Here is a 17,905-nt window from a genome sequence, read left to right on the forward strand (position 1 = left end):
CTCAGACTATCTCCTTCCCTACCCCCTCTCCCTCCCTGCCTCACCCCAGCCTCAGACATCTCACCCTGAACCAAATACTTCAGAATCTGCTTCATCATCTCTTTACGAATTTCTGGATGGGTGATGGCATTCAGCAGCTTCCGTTTCTCCAACTGGTGGAAGATGATGCTACCCAAGGCCTGGCGATTGATCTCACCATTCTCTAACAGGATCTCGTGTCCAAAGGCTTGCACAATACGATAGTAGGCAGGGTAGCCTAGCTTTACCACTGGCAAGGGAGGGGAAAAGAGGTAAATACAGGACTGGACTTTGAAAGATTTAGTCCTATTGCTATTAAAAAGTCTACAGGCAAGAACTGTGGAATAATCTGACAAATAGTATATTTTAATGAGGGGGTTAAATAGCCTAAAGGAAGAGGTATAATTAGGTTTTTTTTCCTTGTAAAAATAAAGAATTAGAGGGTTAAGGAGAGTGAATAATTCCTAATCTTAGAAACAACTGTCAGGGAGGGGTTACAAGAGAAAGAGAATTTTTAAAAGAGAGGACAGTAAAAGAAGTAGAAAAAAGAAAAAAAGAAAATTAGACTATGTATCAACTCTGCCATCTATGGGTACTGAAGGAATACTGGAGCACCCTTAATTCCTTCTGGGCAAGTAAAAGAAAGAATGAGGGAAGAAGGCTGTATAAAAAGTATTGGAATCACAAAAGAAAAGGAGATAGCTACAGCCTATTAGGCTGTAAGATCCCTGAGTGCAGGATCGAAAGGAAGAGATTAATGTTTGCTGAATGAATCCTCCTTTCCCATTCTCCGACTCACCCTCATGGGCAATGGCATCAGCATCGATCACCGCACAGCCCAGCTCTCTGAACACCTGAACTACTGAGCTCTTTCCAGAGGCAATGCCCCCTGACAAGCCCACAAGGAACATTCTGCCTCAGCAAGACTGGATCAGCTCAGCCAGTCCACCCAGGGAATTCCTAGACAACAACAACAACAACAACAAAAAAGCATGATTAAGACAACTTTAGGAAGAATACAACTGTTCCAACAAAGCATGTTTTTGTCTGACATGGGGAAGGGATACAGTATGAAATGAAAGATATAGCTTCTGCCTTTGAGGAATTTATAATTTGAGAAAGCTTTACCCACCAGAAGGGAGAACAGAACACATCAATATGAAACTTTCCTTTTTTTCAGGTGTACTTCCCATCATATTATGTTCTGCCTTAGGATGACTTATATAGTCATTGCATTAAATTATCCTATCCTACCTGCTAGGGCAGTACATGACACAGTGGGTAGCATGCCAGATCTGGGGACTGGAAAAATCAGCTTCCTGAGTTCAGATCTGACCTCAGACTCTAACTAATTTGAACCTAGGCAAGCCACTTAACCTGTTTGCCTCAGTTTCTTCATCTGTAAAATGAGCTGAAGTAATTGACAAACTAATCCAGTATCTTTGACCAGAAAACCCAAAATGGAATCATAAAAATTTGAGACACAACTGCAACAACTGAACAGCAACAAATCCTACCTGTTACACTGTAAGTTCTATGAGGACAAATTTTTCACTAGAATGTAAACTTCTTAAGGACAAGGATTATTTTTGTATTTCTTTGTATACTTTGTGGTTTATTGACTCATTCAACCAACCACTTTAATGAACAGTGCCTCTAGTGTTCAAAGATTTGAGTGAGATAATTTAGACATGATCCCTGTCCTCATGGAGTTTATATACCTGTAGAGTATTACAAATATGTCTAAGGGCTGAAAGTATTTGAATAATCAAGTAGGATTAATTAAGAAATAGTTCCTTTGGGGGCGGCTAGATGGCAAAGTGAATAGAGCACCAGCCCTAGAGTCAGGAATACCGGAGTTCAAATCTGGCCTCAGACACTGAATAATACCTAGCTGTGTGGCCTTGGGCAAGCCACTTAACCCCATTGCCTTGCAAAAACCTTAAAAGAAAAAATAATAGTTCCTTTGCATGAACTGATGCTGAGAGAGATGATCAGAACCAGAACATTGTACCCCCTAACAGCAACATAGGAGTAATGATCAACCTTAATGGACTTGCTCATTCCATTAGTGCAAATTTGGGCACAATTTGGGGGTAACTGTGATAGAGAATACCATCTATATCCAGATAAAGAACTGTGGAGTTTGAACAAAGAATAAAGACTATTACCTTTAATTTAAAAAAAAAACAGCAAACCCTGTTACCTTACTATGTAATTTTGCTATCGTTTATATTTTATTTTTTTCCTTGAGAATATGATTTCTCTCTCATCACATTCAACTTAGATCAATGTATACCATGGAAACAATGTAAAGACTAACTTCCTTGGGGGGGAGCCAGATTAGAGGAAAAATTGTAAAATTCAAAATAAATAAATAGATTAAATTAAAAAAAAGTAATACTTCCTTTGTAAGAGATGGAAGTTTTATTGAATTAGGTTTTGAAATGAGTAATACAGATTGGCAGCTGCATATCGAGAACTCACAACACATTCAAGATATAATCTTTCATTCTTATAAAATACCTTTTGAGACACAAAGTGGTTTAATGATTTGAAAGTTCAAAGGAAGACCAGAGTTCAAGTATCACCTCTGCCTTGTGCTGACTCTAAAGTAGTCACTTAACCTTTCATTGCCAGAGACAACTTTCTAGTACACAATACAAAGAAAATGATGATCTGTATTAATAGAGCTCCACACCAGAAGTCCCCCACAGATAAAATTTTAGGCGTGGTTTAAAAAAGGTAAGCCCTTGGATAGAGCACCAGCCTGAGTTCAAATGAGGCCTCAGACACTTAATAATTACCTAGCTGTGTAACCTTGGGCAAGTCACTTAATCCCATCGCCTTGCCCCCCCCCCAAAAAAAGGAGAAAAATAGGTCACCTGTCATTTTCCAGATTGGAAAACTGAGGCTCACAAAAAGGAAAAGTCATGCCTGTAGACATACAAAGAAATCACAAGAGACCTTTTCAAAATTCACTCCAGGTACTCAGTCCTCTTGCCAGACATTCTCTGAGGTTTCCTCCCAGGAAGATGGCAAAGCAGCACCCAACTCAAGCCTATATTGGCCTCCAGGCTGAGCAAGTTTAGTCTGTCTGAGCTAAATAATCCTTCCTTTCTTGTCTAGGAGTTGTCCAGATGGAGAATTCATAAACAAACAGCAGCTTATGCTCAGTTGCTACTAAGCCTGCTAGAACAAGGGTTTTTGCCAAGAAGAAATTCTAGGGAAAAGAGAGGCTGAGAAAGGGGCAAAGAGGGTCTTCATGGGAGGTGCTAGCTAAGCCATGGTATCAATGTGAGTGACTTTTTGGGGCTGGGGGTAGGTGGGAAGTTGAGTAGTAATTTTACTATCTTACAACTACTAGTTATCAGTCAATCCATCAACAAACATTTATTAAGGCTTAACTATGTGTCCCAGTCAGGGGGTTAAGTGTAGTCCCTGCCCTTAAGGAGCTTACCTTCTAATGGTTCTCTATGTTGGCAAAATGTTAAATTCTGGAATCAGAAGCAAAGAAGAACCAGGAAAGGAATGGAAGGATGACCAGCCTGGGGCCTTTCCTCAAAATGGAATTTTCAGGAAGAATTTACCAATGAGAAGTGGTGAGTTACAATATAATTCACTTGTATTCCTTTGCTCATTTTTCTTGCTGATATTCTTTATGCTTTTTTGTTTTCAGTAATAACTTTTCTCTTCCTACATATTAGAGACTTCCTAAGGAATGACAGGATCATAGAGCCTTAAAAGAACCTCGATGCCTATCAAGTCCATTTTACATGTGAGATAACTGAAGCCTAGAAAGGTTTGTTATTCAGTCAGTATCCAACGCTTTGTGATGCCTTTTTGGTATTTTTTCTTGGCAAAGATCCTGGAGTGATTTGCTATTTCCTTCTCCAGTTTATTTTACAGACAAGGAAACTGAGGCAAACAGAGTTAGGTGTCTTGCCCAGGGTTACACAGCTAGAAAATGAATAAGACCAGATTAAAGAAGGGGGAAACAGAGGAAAAGAAGTTCTTGGTCTTCTCCTAGAATCCAGGAAAAGAAGGGAAACTAAAGAAAGAAATGTTTGAGCCTGTAAATCAATCTAATGTCAAGAATGAAGATTTTTTTTTTCTGTTGATGAAGATAGTTACCCAGAGGGAAAAAAGATCAAAGTCAGCTAATTAAAGGTAAGATTTTAAAACATGTCCATGAAACTTTCTCATCTCGTTTTCAGAGAAAAACTCTTAAGATTCATACTCTAAAAAGTGTGCCAGCATTTATTTATTTGTTTGTTTATTAATTAGGTTTTTGCAAGGCAAATGGGGTTAAGTGGCTTGCCCAAGGCCACACAGCTAGGTAATTATTAAGTGTCTGAGGCTGGATTTGAACTCAGATACTCTTGACTCCAGGGCCAGTGCCACTGCACCACCTAGCGGCCCCAAGTGCCAGCATTTATTTAGCTTCTACTATGCATCAGACGCTGCACTAAGTGTTCTTCAAATATTATTATATTTGATCCTCATAACAAGCCTAGGGGCAGGTACTACTATTATTCCCATTTTAGAGTTGAGGAAACTGAGGCAAAGATTACCTGACTGGCCCAGAGTCATGTTGCTAGTGTCTTCTGCCACATTTGAACTCAGATTTTTCTCACTTTAGGCCTAGCACACCACCTACCAGTTTAAGGAAAGCGATGACAAATTCTATTTTAGAAAAAACTATTTTTTCTTCTAGATCTATCTAGTGTCCTCTTATGCTCTTACTGCTAAAGCAATGCTGCATTTTTGCAGCTAATGAAACAAACGGAGATACAATTCCTGGGCTTGCTGAGGGCTGAGGGGAGGCATTTCATATCCTTATTATCTAGAATCAAGATTCAATTATCTATGTGGATTGAAGGGAAACAATAGGACAGATAATCCCCAAACAGTTGTTAATCCAAAATCATTTCTTATGGACCTTCAATTTGTCACATGACTATATTTTTTGCAGCAGCAGCAGCAGCAAATTTACCATACTAATTATGATTATGTTAGCTGATAATGAAATTAATTTTCTTCCCCTAAGGATACATCAAGTGATGCAGGAAAAGATAACCCAAAAATGTGTTAAGGAAAGCCAATTTAGAATTTTAAAGTTTATTATGGAAAATTCACAAGGATAACCTACAAGTTGACTGACACTAAGAATTATCCTCCCCTCAAAGAATTTTTCATCTAAAATGTTCAAACAAAATCAATGGACTCATTGGTTCTATATAATGCAATTGTAATCATTTTTCCCCTAATGGGATCACATAGCTTTCACACCACAAAGAGAAGAGATATGAGAATTTCATTCAAATGAGCCTGAGAACACTGGTCAGAGCATGCAAAAGACAATAATGAAAACAATTAGCATTTCTGTAACATATATTATCTTATCTGGTCCTCAAAATCACTTTCTGAGGTAATTGCTAATATTATCCTCACAGGGTCATAGTTAGTTGAGTCTGGGGTAGGATTTGAACTCCAATCTTCCTGACAGCACTCTATTCATTGCATTACCTAGTTAATGGGTAACCCAGCAATAGATATATTCCAAGTTCTTTGTTTCCATCCATGCCTATTTTTCCTAAAGTAAAATGGATATATTTTCTTCCACACAGCATCATCAGACACATGACTTTCTTTTTCTTAGGGGGTAACATTAACTAAAGGAATTTGAATGGAACCATCCTCTTTATTATATATAAAACCCAGGGGCACAGAATCAGTCAATTTTCTTTCTTCCTTTCTTCCTTCCTTCCTTCCTTCCTTCCTTCCTTCATTCCTTCCTTCTTTCTTTATTGGTTTTTTGCAAGGCAATGGGGTTAAGTGACTTGCCCAAGGTCACACAGATAGGTAATTATTAAGTGTCTGAGGCCTCATTTGAATTCAGGTTCTCCTGACTCCAGGGCCGGTGCTCTATCCACTGTGCCACCTAGCCACCCCAGAATCAGTCAATTTCACTGCCTGAAGAAACCTTAAAAATAGTTAATTCCAAACCTTTGACTTCACATGTGAGGTAGCAGCACAGAAAAATTAGGAAACTTGCCAAAGGTCACCCAGTTTAGCAGTCTCCTGATTTCTAATCTACCTAATGTGACAAATCTGGGCTATGCCACTTCTCTGCTCTTCTTGGAAAATCCTGAGACCATAAATTCATTTTAACATTAATCTAATTGAAATCATAGTTAGGAAGATAAATTTTCTAAGAAGGGAAACAATAATACCTCCAGAGGCAAAAATAAATGATATTTATATTACTGGTTCTTTTGAATATCATGTCATTACCATCACCTCCCCCTTCATGGAGGGGAGAGAGTTAACTTTGGACAGAATAACAAAGAGTAACATAGCCAAGATCCAGTGCTAAAAAGACCAAGTTCTAGCCTCAGGTTTATCCCTGGCAAATCATTTCATCTGCCTATATCTGTCTGTGAAAACAAAGCACAGCTGTTCTTTCTCTAGATAGAAGGCCAGGAGCATGAAAAATACAAGCATGGGATAGCTCTGGGCTTCTTGGCTTAAAGGTCAAGGAATATACCATAACTAATTGCACAAACATATATAAAGACATGAGAAAATATGGTTCCCTCAAGAAACATATAGTTTAATTTGGGACAGGACAGAAAAATGAAAGCTGAAAAATTAATGGTCAACTTATTTGCCAGTAGATGGATAAGGAATACAAACTTCAGAACTAGACACTGAAGGGCAGCTAGGTGGCACAGTGGATAGAGCACCGGTCCTAGAGTCAGGAGAACCTAAGTTCAAATCCAAACTCAGACACTTAATAATTACCTAGCTGTGTGACCTTGGGCAAGTCACTTAACCCCATTGCCTTGCAAAAAAAAAGATCTATAGACACTGAGGAGTCTCTTCCTCCCCAAATGGCTGCTCAAATAGAGGCTCCTGATAGATGGACTAATAGAGAAGATTTCATTGCTAGAAGATAAAGGATGACTTCTAAGGTGTTTTCTAACTTTAGTCTTCTAGGTGTTCTACTTCTTGCTATATAGTGTCACATTGAAGGGGCATTCTTGAAGACTTCAAGTACTCCTTCTGGACAAGAACCAAGTCTATAAGTCTTTTTTACTATTCTGGCAAAATACTCAAAAATGCTTACTGAATGAATAGCCAATTTTTAGGAGTTTGTTTCCCCAGGGAAACCAATTGTATCTAGCTGGCTAAACTTCATGAGTAATAATCACATAATCAAAGAATTTGAGCTGGAAGAAAATTTTAAGTTAATTTGTCCAGTCCCTCCACTTAAGAGAGGAAGCAAAAAAACCTAGAACTCCTTGCCCAAAACTACATTCAGGAATGTGCAGGAGCCAGCTTGTTAACATCAACATCTCTGAAACTTGCAAAAGCAACAAAATCAGGACTTGGTTTTTATTATTGTTATCAGAATTTGATTAGTCCTAATAGTCTAGACTTTAAAAGATTATGATAAAAGTTAATATGCAGATTAAACTTTAAAGAGTGTTATGACTATATTCTCCCCCCCTTACCCACCACACACCAGAAAGCTGTTAAATATTTACCAGCACACTCCTGGACATTGTAGTAGGTAGAGAAACCAGGATTATAATCCAGGTGTTAATCCCAGTTCAGGGTTCTTTCTACTACACAAAACTAGTCAGAACCTTTTAGATAGTTTGACTTCAGCTTCAACAATAAGAATTCACTATTTGACAAAAAAAAAACTGCTACAAAAACTGGAAAACTGTATAGCTGAAACCAGGCATAGATCAAAATCTCATACCCAGAAAGGGTGATACCATAAGCCAATCAGAAAAGCAAAGAATCATTTTCCTGTCAGATCCAGAAAGGAGAATTTATGAGGAAACTAAATAGAGAACATATGCAATGTGGATTATTTTGATTACATTAAATTGAAAAGTTTTTGCACAAGCAAACCCAATGCAATCAAGATTAGAAGGAAAGCAGAAAGCTAGGAAACAGGTTTTACAGCCAGTGTTTCTGATAAAAGTCTCATTTCTGAACTATATAGAAAACAGAGTCTAATTTATAAGAATATAAGTCATTCTCATGACCACTGGTAAATGGTCAAAGAATATAAATTTTCAGGTTTTTGATTTTAGTTTTTTGGGGTTTTTTTGCAAGGCAATGGGGTTAAGTTGCTTGCCCAAGGCCACACAGCTAGGTAATTATTAAGTGTCTGAGGCCGGATTTGAACTCAGGTTCTCCTGACTCCAGGGCAAAGAATTGGAAATTGAGAGTGTGCCTATTAATTGGATATTGTCTGAACAAATTGTGGTGTACAAATGTAATGGAATATTATTGTTGTATAAGAAATCATGAGCAGGCAGATTTCAGAAAATCTGGACTTACATGAACTAATGCTGAGTGAAGTAAGTAGAACCAGAAGAACACTGTAACAGCAACCTTATATGATAATCAACTATGATAGACTTAGCTCTTCTCAGATAGATATACAGTGATCAGACAATTCTAAAAGACTTGTGACAGAAAATTCCATCTACATCTAGAGAAAGAACCATGGAACTTGAATGCAGATCAAAGCATAAGATTTTCACTTTTTTTAATGTGTTTGGTTTTTTTACTTTATTGTGGTCCTCTTTTGTTCTGATTCTTTCTTTACAACATGACTAATATGGAACTATGTGTAATATGATTTTGCATGCATGACCTATATCAGATTACTTGCAATTTATCTTAAAAGAGGGAGGGAAAGGTGGGAGGAAGAAAATCTTACAAAACTGAATGTTGAAAACTATCTTTACATATAATTGGATAAAGAAAGAAAAAAGAAAGGGTTAAAAAAAAGAACCTATTAGACAGGCAAACTGAGGAGTGAATTGGTAATTAGTCCAAGGTGATTAAATCACTAGGCACTATAGAAACAGCACTAGAGAATCAGTTCTAATGACATTCAGTTCTTTCTTTTTTAGAATTCTCAATCTAAGCTCTCTTCTAAAATAAGTTTCTTTCAAATACAGTTCTAGGGGCAGCTCACAAATAAAACTGCCTCTTTCTTGGAGCTACTTCCCATGTTGTCTTCTTTTCTGGATTAATCTTCTTTGTAGTTTTTAGATTCCAAATTTAGGAGAAGAGAGAGTTCAATATGAAGCCATTCCTGATCCTTCTGTTAATGCCTTCCTCTCCCCCAAAAAATTAGCAGGATTTTTTTTTGTACATACTTATTTTTTATTTTGGCTTTTTTTTTACTTTTTTTTTTTTGTTTGCAAGGCAAGCGGGGTTAAGTGGCTTGCCCAAGGCCACACAGCTAGGTAATTATTAAGTGTCTGAGACCGGATTTAAACCCAGGTACTTCTGACTCCAGGGCCGGTGCTTTATCCACTGCACCACCGAGCTGCCCCTGTACATACTTATTAAAGTGTTAGTTGTCTTCTCCAACAGAAGATCCTTGAAAGTATGGATCATTCTCTTTGTATCTCTAGCACATAACTGCCACATAGTAGGTGTTTAACAAATACTTGATGATTGATGAGTTAGACCACCTGCACAAGAAGACAAGCAAATTCCCTTGATGCCAAACAATTTTCATAGTAGATGATAAGAGGAATCCAAGCTGGAACTCAAGGAAGAACATGGAGGAAGAGGAGAAAGGGAAGCAAACCTGCACTAATTAGTAGCTGAGGAAAAAAGAATAGCAGTAGCCTCAGAGAGGAAGTATGACAAAGTGGATACAGTGCTAGATTTGGAGACAGTAAGACCTGGGTTCAAAATCCTACCTCTGGTACTTTCTAGGTACACGATGACAGTCAAGTAAGTCAGTCTGTAAGCATTTACTAAGCCCTTATTCTGTGCCAGGCACTCTCAAAACTCTAAGGAAAAAAAGGAAAAACACTGTCCTTATCCTCAAGGGGCACGCATTCTAATGGGGGAGACTATATGCCCATAGTTACGTATGTATAAGACAAAGTAGGTGGCAAGTAACTTCACAAGGAACACACTGAAGGTCTGGGCTCAGCCAGTAAGGCTTTGAATCTGGAGAGAAAACAGCAAACAGCAGGATAATTAAGAGTAGATGACCAAGGCAATCAAGGAGAGTACTGGAAAGACAGGAAGGGGCCAAGCTGGGAAGAGCTTTCAATGCATTTGTTCTTTGCTTTGGAGGTAAGGGGAGTTGCTAAAGTTACTGAGGAAATAGTTGGGGTGAGCACAAGTGAAGAGTTGAGGACTGCCAGGCTGGGTCAGTTGGAGGACTGTAGTGCCCTCAACAATAACAGGAAAATTGTGAAGAGGGAATGGTTTGGGGAAGAAAGTCCCAGAGAATCAGCTTCCTCACCTCTAAAGTGAGGGATTGTACTGGAAGGCCTTGAAGGTTCCTTCCAACTCTATGATCCCAAGAAGGTCTCAAATTATATGACCATAGTATGTATGCTCCCTTAGACCACAGGTTCTGAATGCATGTATGTGTAGAAGAAGCATGTCAAAGGGACACAAGACTATATTTGGTAAATAACTGTATTCAGTTAATGAAATATTGTACTGTATTTTATTGCTGTAATAGTATTGTTGATGAAAAAATGGGTGCATTGAAGAACAAAAGGTAAAGTACTTGGGGCAGAATAGAACAAGGCCAAAGTACTTCAGGACATCTGAAAGAGGCAGCTGCAAAAATAATTTCTAATAACCAAAACCAGAATAAGGAATGGATATGAAAACTTTTTCATATGGAAATAGGGGGGAAATCAGCAAAAATGATCCAGTGAAGAGTGAATTAACCTTAAGTTAACTGATCACTAAAATAATCAGAAACTCCAAATTGATTTCTAACCAATTCAATTATAAAATTTTGGGTGTATTCTTGGAGAAGCACACATTCTTGCTTAAAGTGCTCACAAAAAGTTTTTATTTATAACAACTTATCTTTTTGAATCAGGATTCTCAAACCTCAAATCCAAAGTAAGAAACCAGAGGTGAGCATATTTGGATAGCTTCTTTCAAAAACTATACCAAGAATAAAATTGTCAGTTGATAGGAAAAAGAATTGAGTGTTTTACAATTCAGCTGACAATTCTGACAAACTCTTAACTATATGATATAAAAAAAAAGGTTAGATACCAAATAAAGTTTTCTCTTTGTTTCTTATGTACCTTGGCTATTGGAAAGATTTACAAAAAGCTGAAGGATAAAGGAACCAGAAATCCTGGAACCCCTGACCCATCCAAGGCGGTGTGCCTTTGTGGGGAGAGGGGGAGAGTAAAAGTAGCTCCGCGAATTACTTCATTACTTTGTAATATTTGGGCTACCTCATAGGTCTAAGTGTCTAATCATACAGAGAATTAATCCAAAGGCTCTAACTCCATAAAGGTCAGCATGGTTTTCTGATAGAGGACAAAGATCAAGCAATAAAGTCACACAGCAGCCTGAGACAAACCTCGGGCTAGAACTAAGGGGGTCTATCTGGCTCTCTCTCCACAAAAACATGTGCCACTGGCAAGTCTCTCACATTGAAATTTTTAAAAACATTCTGTAAAAGAATCTGTTGAAAGTATGGAACTGAGATGTTGAAAGGAGAAATCCCTTTCCATCCCCCATGCCTTATAGAAAAGTTCAGAACTCAGGGGAGAAACAAGCCTCTGGTTTCTCATATTACCCTGTCTAGAGCAAAAAGATTGTTCACACATAGCCAGAGGCACTCTTCTTCATTAACCTGCATCTCTAATGTAGCACTTTCCCCCTCCCTGAATTTCATGTGGTGCACAAAAGCCAGAAACTCCCCCTCCCACTGCTTACCAAAGAGAATGCATATATTTTGCTCCAGTGATCAATATAATCATTCAGGAAAACAAGTCATTCCCTGCCTTGGGACCCAATTATTTTCTCATGGAACCAACAGTTGCAAAAATATATTGTTTTCCAGTTAACTGTTAAGTACTATTTTTATATACAGCTTCCTCATTCCTAATCTTTCATTATGGGGGAGAAGCAGCTATTTAAACCAGGGAGTCTCTCAAGCCTCACTCAGCCTATTAAGCAGCCGGCACCACTCACTCTTTTCCCATCTGCCAATTACTGGCCTCCAGAGAGATGTAGATGAGTCAGTGGGTGCTGCCACTCCTTTCTAAGGAGTAAGAGAGGCTGCCACCTCTTAGTTTTATCTGAGGGCTAGCAGTGCCATTGGGAGGGAGGGAATGAGTGTGGTTCAGTCTTTTCTTTGTTCAAAGTACACTTTGGACATTTCCACCTTCCTTGTGGGGAAACAGAGAGGTGGGAGAACTAATCCTAGTCTCCAGGGAGAAAGATGGAGGGAGATACATTTTCATTCAGTGGTTAAAAGAGAAAAGGAATCTAGTAGTTCTAATTTCTAGCTCTGTACTCTCATGAGACCAACCCAAATGCACTTATTTTTAACCAATAAAAAAAAAAATCTTCTGAAATACTTTGGGTTTCATCCATACACTAGTAATTTCATTCTTGCCATCCTTTGTCTCTGCTTACCCAACCCCTTAGGTGTCAGGAGTTTTCAAGAGAAGATAAAGGTAACAGAATCAAACCCTGTGAGAGACAGCTGGACCTGAGTTCTGAGGTAAAATCCCTTGCTCTCAGCTGGGGGGGGGGGGGCGGGGAATGCAAATATTTCTATCTTTCTCCTAATAATCTGATTTAGGGTCAATGAAAAAGATGAGGGGGATATTCAAGGGATTCCTATCAGGACAGAGTCCTACAGCTAAGGAGCTCCCTCTCCAGAAGTTCAATCTGTGAATTCTTTGTGGTCTGTAATATATATAAACTTTGTAGGCCTATAAATTGAAATCTGAGTTTTTACACCTCTGGGGTTAATCTGTGAGTTTTTCATTCGATCTTTAAGTTCTATCTCTGACAGCCCATTTCCCCATCATCATTAGGAATTTAAAACCCTTTTATAACCTGGAAGCAACCTCCTTTTCCCTTCATTTCCCATTATACTTTCCTCAATACAACAAAAACAGACTTTTTGCTGTTCTTCACATAAGATATTCTATTTTGTAATTCCTTACCTTTGCATAAGGCTGACCTCTGTGGAAAGAACTCCCTCCTCATCTCTGCCTTAGAATTTCTAATTTCCTTCAAAGTTTGGCTTACTCTTCCTACAAAAAGCCTTTAAAAAATAAATTATTTTTTTCTATTGCAAACTTACAGAGCAATAAATGTTTGAAAAGGCATTGATGAAACAGCAAACTAGTTATGTAGTTTTAAGAGCATATATTCAATACAAACTTAAAAAAATCAATTTTATCGTTTGTATATCCTTCTGAACTTCCTTCTGTTGTCTATGTATTTTTTTTCTTTGACCCACAAGAACTCCTGATTCCACCTGGGGGTTACTGCCTCCCAATTTCCAAGATGACTTTGTATTTTGGATACTTTATTTATATTGATTTTGTGTGTTCTCCTCCTCAATAAGATGTATACTCTTTGAGGAGAGAGGTTTTCAATCTTGTTTTTGTTTCCCCATGCTTAGCACAGTGCCCTGCATGTAGTAGGCACTAATTCAATATTTATTGATAGCCTATATATGATGTACACAATAAAAGCAAATACAAAATTCAAAAATTAAGTATGTGACAACTAAGAGACATAGTTTCAAATTCCAACCATACAACAAAAAAGTCATCTTCTTCTTGTCATAGGACTTGGGGCTGGTCACACATTTTTACTACTAAATTCTAAAAGATCTTACTTTGAAACTAAGTCATCCACTCAACTTTGAAACTCCCCCACTCAGACTGAACTGTCTTAATTGATGAGTCAGTGAGTACAAACTCATTCAGCACCTCTTTTGCCAGCTAACAGCCACTATACCATGCTTTCTTCCAGCCAATTACCCTGTGCCCTGCAGCATACTACCTGCCAATTGCTCTGAGAACTGCAATCAAAATAATTCTGTCAATGCTTCCAAAAAACTCATGTTAATCAACTTCTCTTTTGCTCCATTTATCATCCTTGTGGCTTTCTAGGTCAGAGTACCCTTCCCTGCAACTGCAACCCTAGATGTGCTATCTTGCCATTACAATATAAGCCCTCTGAGGTTAAAGATTGTCTCAATTTTGTATTATTTTGAGTCTTTTATACATAGTAATAATTATTTAATACAAGATTTTCATACAGTCATTTAACAAACCTTCACAAGCATATTTTACAATCCTCTATAATCCTTATTCTGGTCTCCCTCTTTAGAATTAAACTCAGATAGCCTGACCAGCTCAGTATGTTACCCCCCTCAAAGGAAGCACTATGTCTTTCTTTAAAAAATATAAAAAAGGCAACTCAGCATCACATTAACATGTTTGACTTCTATGTCAAATTGACTTCTGAAAAGCTAGCCAGTAAACACTCCAGAATTTTTCCCATAGGAATTGTTGTCTAGACATGTCTCCCCTAATCTGTATTTGTGAAGTTGACTTGCTGAACTCATGTTGAAATCTTATTCTTTACAGTGCATCATTCTAGCCTGATGAGCTCTTTCTGGCTCCAAACTGCTCTACAACATACTAGTTATCTCTCTAAGTGTCACGTTATTTTGTAAATTTGACAAGTATGTCTTCTCTGCCTTCATCCGAGATAGATAAAAATGTTAAACAGCAAAGGGCCAAGGACAGATCCTGAGGGTAATTCCCCCTAAGTCAGGGTTTCTGAACCTTTTCTGTTTCATGGTAAGGCCTATGTACCTCTTCTCAGAATGTTTTTAAAAACATAAACTAAAATAAAAATACATAGAACCACAAAAGAAACCAATTATAATGAAACAGTATATTTTCTTTAAAACCACAAGTTCCAGGACACCTGTTCCAAACTGGCATCAATCCATCTATCCAAGGAGACTCTAGTTATTGCACCTTTCCAAATACACACAAATGATTGTCAGCCCACATCTTTGCATAGTGAAAAAGTGTCATTCATCAGAGTCTAGTTTGTATCAGGGGTGTAGGGTGTGTTCAAGTAGACTAGTACTTCTGGTATGACAGCTATTTTCCACCTTTGGCTTCCACCTGGACCACACTGACTCTCACCTTTGGTTCCAAAAAGTGGTAGCATATACAACAGCCATACGCCAATAAAGCGTTTCAGCAGGGGAGAATGTCTACCCCTACGCATGTGAGGTCTTCCACTGGTAGAAGGAGCAGATGAGAACACTTTGTTTCAGCGGTCATCAAGGAAGCTGAAGCAGGTGTTGTTAAGGACTTAGAACTGGGTTAGACATCAAAGACACCATGGTCATCCACTGCATCTAGAGTCATAACCAGTTGTCTTGATTCTGTCTTGCCATTGGATCATGGAAGAGAGAGTGAGGCCTATGACTTTGTGCAATTCTGTCTCACTTAAATCCAATTTACACATGAATCAAAAGACATCACCCATACCATTTTACCTTTCCTATCTCAAATTCCTGTGGTGACAAACAAATGACAAGGCAGCAGGTACAGAATACACTGGGAGCTGAAATCAGAAAGTTGCACACAGATGCCCAGGCTACAGGATCATTTCTCCACTGAAAGCTGCAGTGGGATTCAGTAGCTCTTTAAAGGATTGTACTTGCTTACCTCCTGATGTGACGAAGGGGCTAGGAAAGGTGCCTTAAAAATTGTCTTCTTATGCAACCCTGTCAGTAGAAACACAAAATAATCTACAAAAACTTCTTCAAAGACCATTCTACTCACCACTGGTGCATGAAATGTGTGTCGTACACACATACACAACAAAAGAGCCAATAGACTTGAGCAGCTCTTGTGTTTAGAGTAAACATACCAGGTGCTCACCTAGATTATTTTTGCTACCCAGATGTTCACATGGACCATTTGTGTTCAACCTGTTGGTCTGATCAGCCTCAGGTAGACACACTGTAATTTGTCTCTAACACAATGATGTTATTTTAAACTTCTTATTATTAATTCTTAGGAATCCCAGGATGTGTCTGATATGCAGCCACATCTGAAGTGGAGGGTCACTCCTTCCCTTGATGAAAAAAGCCAGAAGGAGATTTTCAGTTCTTGCCTTTTGATAGTGGAATGTCTAAGAATCCAATTCCAAAACTCCATTTTGAGGGATCTGGTTTTGTAGTCAGGCCCCCATGCTGGCCTGCATAATCAGTGAACTTAGAAAAATATTAATAAATGTCTATGTTAATCTAATTCTGTTTTGTTCTTTCTTTCTTTTTTTTTAAGTTTTTGCAAGGCAATGGGGTTAAGTGGTTTGTCCAAGGTCACATAGCTAGGTAATTATTAAGTGTCTGAGGCCGAATTTGAACTCAGGTCTTCCTGACTCCAGCTCTATCCACTGTGCCACCTAGCCACCCCTGTTTTGTTCTTTCTTGAGATCAAATCCTGGAGGTTAACTTTTCTCTTTTATTAGAACATTGAAGATTAACACATTAAATTGAATTTTTATAAGGTCAAATTCAAAGAGGTCCTTGGTAATCTTTACAACCTACTCGGTGACTAGTACAGTACTTGAACAATGAACTGTCTTGCTAAGAGGCAGCTAGGGGGCAGCTAGGGGGCAGCTAGGTGGCAGTTAGGTGGTACAGTGGATAGAGCTGGAGTCAGGAAGACCTGAGTTGAAATCCTGCCTCAGAACACTTAATAATTACCTAGCTGTGTGATCTTAAGTCACTTAACCCCATTGCCTTGCAAAAAAAAACCTGTCTTGCTAATGAATGGGAGTAGGTAGAACGTGGAGTTACTGCACTTTGTTGAAATCATGCAAATTAAGTTGTTAGGGCTCTCAACAGAGTAGGAGTTAATAATTACCTTTTATTTCCAATCAGTTCAAGATGGAAGCCTTCCCAACCAAAAAAAGAAAATGGTCTCCACAGTTGTAAAGATATCCACATAGTGGATAAAGCACCGGCCCTGGAGTCAGGAGTACCTGGGTTCAAATCCGGTCTCAGACACTTAATAATTACCTAGCTGTATGGCCTTGGGCAAGCCACTTAATCCCGTTTGCCTTGCAAAAAAAAAAACAACCTAAAAAAAAAGATATCCAAGAGCAATCTATATTTTAAGTAATTTGACAGTAGCATTGGCAAAAAACAGAAGAGAGTTAATAAAGTTAGTTGGCATGACAGGCAGACATCTTCTTAAAGCCGGTTCTCTGAGTATCAAGAAGACTAATTTAAAGTTGGTTAAGAAAAAAAATATAAAGGGAGTTCAAAGCAAGGCTCTACACTCATCTGGCTGTGCATACAAAGAATCTGGGAGAAATAAATCCCTTTTCACAGCTCTGTTCTTTTACAAATGAGAATAAATCGAAACACACCTAACTCAATACAAATCCAAAATGTCTCCAGACTGGGCCAATGTGATTCTCAGAAAGGGGTGAAGGCATACAGAGTGAGATCAGTAAGGATGTTAGCATATCAGCTACTCAGAAGAGTAAAAAAATGAAAAAACCTCTGCATCATTCTTTTATTTTGATGCCTCTCTCCCAGGTGGCAAAATCCTAAAATACAAATGTTTCAACTAAGGTTCTAATTTCTTATATCTCTGGCCTGAGGCCTGGAGGCATGTTTACACTCTTTTCCATCCTTAAAAAAGCAGACAGACTCTGGAGCAGGTCCCGTCACATTCTCCAGAGGAAGGTACTTTGACGACCCTCCACCACCTCATTTTGAGACTTTTCCGCGCAAAAGCAGAGTCTCGCCCCGAGCTTTAAAGCGAGCTGTTTTGGGGGGAGGTGGTGTTGGGGGGTCGTTGACCCTAACTCGCGGCCTCTCCACCACCGGGGATACAACCCCAAACGGCCTGGGGCCCTTTAAAGGTTCAGTCCCTACGAAGGGCCTCGCGGCGGTCCCTCGGCTGGAAGGGCAGCGCCGAGCCTGCGTGGGGCCGGGCCCCGCGGCGCCCCTCTACCTAGGCTCGGCCCTGCTGGCCTCCTGCCCGCC

General features: G+C 38.8%; 1 protein-coding gene across 10 annotated transcripts in view; it reads right to left on the reverse strand.

Moving 5' to 3' along the window:
• Positions 1–17,905, reverse strand: part of DCAKD (dephospho-CoA kinase domain containing) — a 30,563-nt gene that overhangs the window by 12,436 nt on the left and 222 nt on the right. Inside the window, exons 1-4 of one of the 10 annotated variants that reach the window (XM_074224350.1) lie at positions 16,773–17,849; positions 7,572–15,625; positions 818–978; positions 65–268 (exon numbers count right to left, since the gene is read on the reverse strand). In XM_074224350.1, coding sequence (XP_074080451.1) covers positions 65–268; positions 818–929 — 316 coding nt within the window. In that variant the 5' untranslated portion in view covers positions 930–978; positions 7,572–15,625; positions 16,773–17,849. Of the gene's footprint in view, positions 1–64; positions 269–817; positions 979–7,571; positions 17,850–17,905 lie in introns of those variants that run through there. The other 9 variants (XM_074224348.1, XM_074224349.1, XM_074224351.1 and 6 more) reach the window with 9 other exon arrangements.

This window comes from Macrotis lagotis, chromosome 2 (assembly GCF_037893015.1).
Source record: "Macrotis lagotis isolate mMagLag1 chromosome 2, bilby.v1.9.chrom.fasta, whole genome shotgun sequence".
Taxonomy (NCBI): Eukaryota; Metazoa; Chordata; class Mammalia; order Peramelemorphia; family Peramelidae; genus Macrotis; species Macrotis lagotis.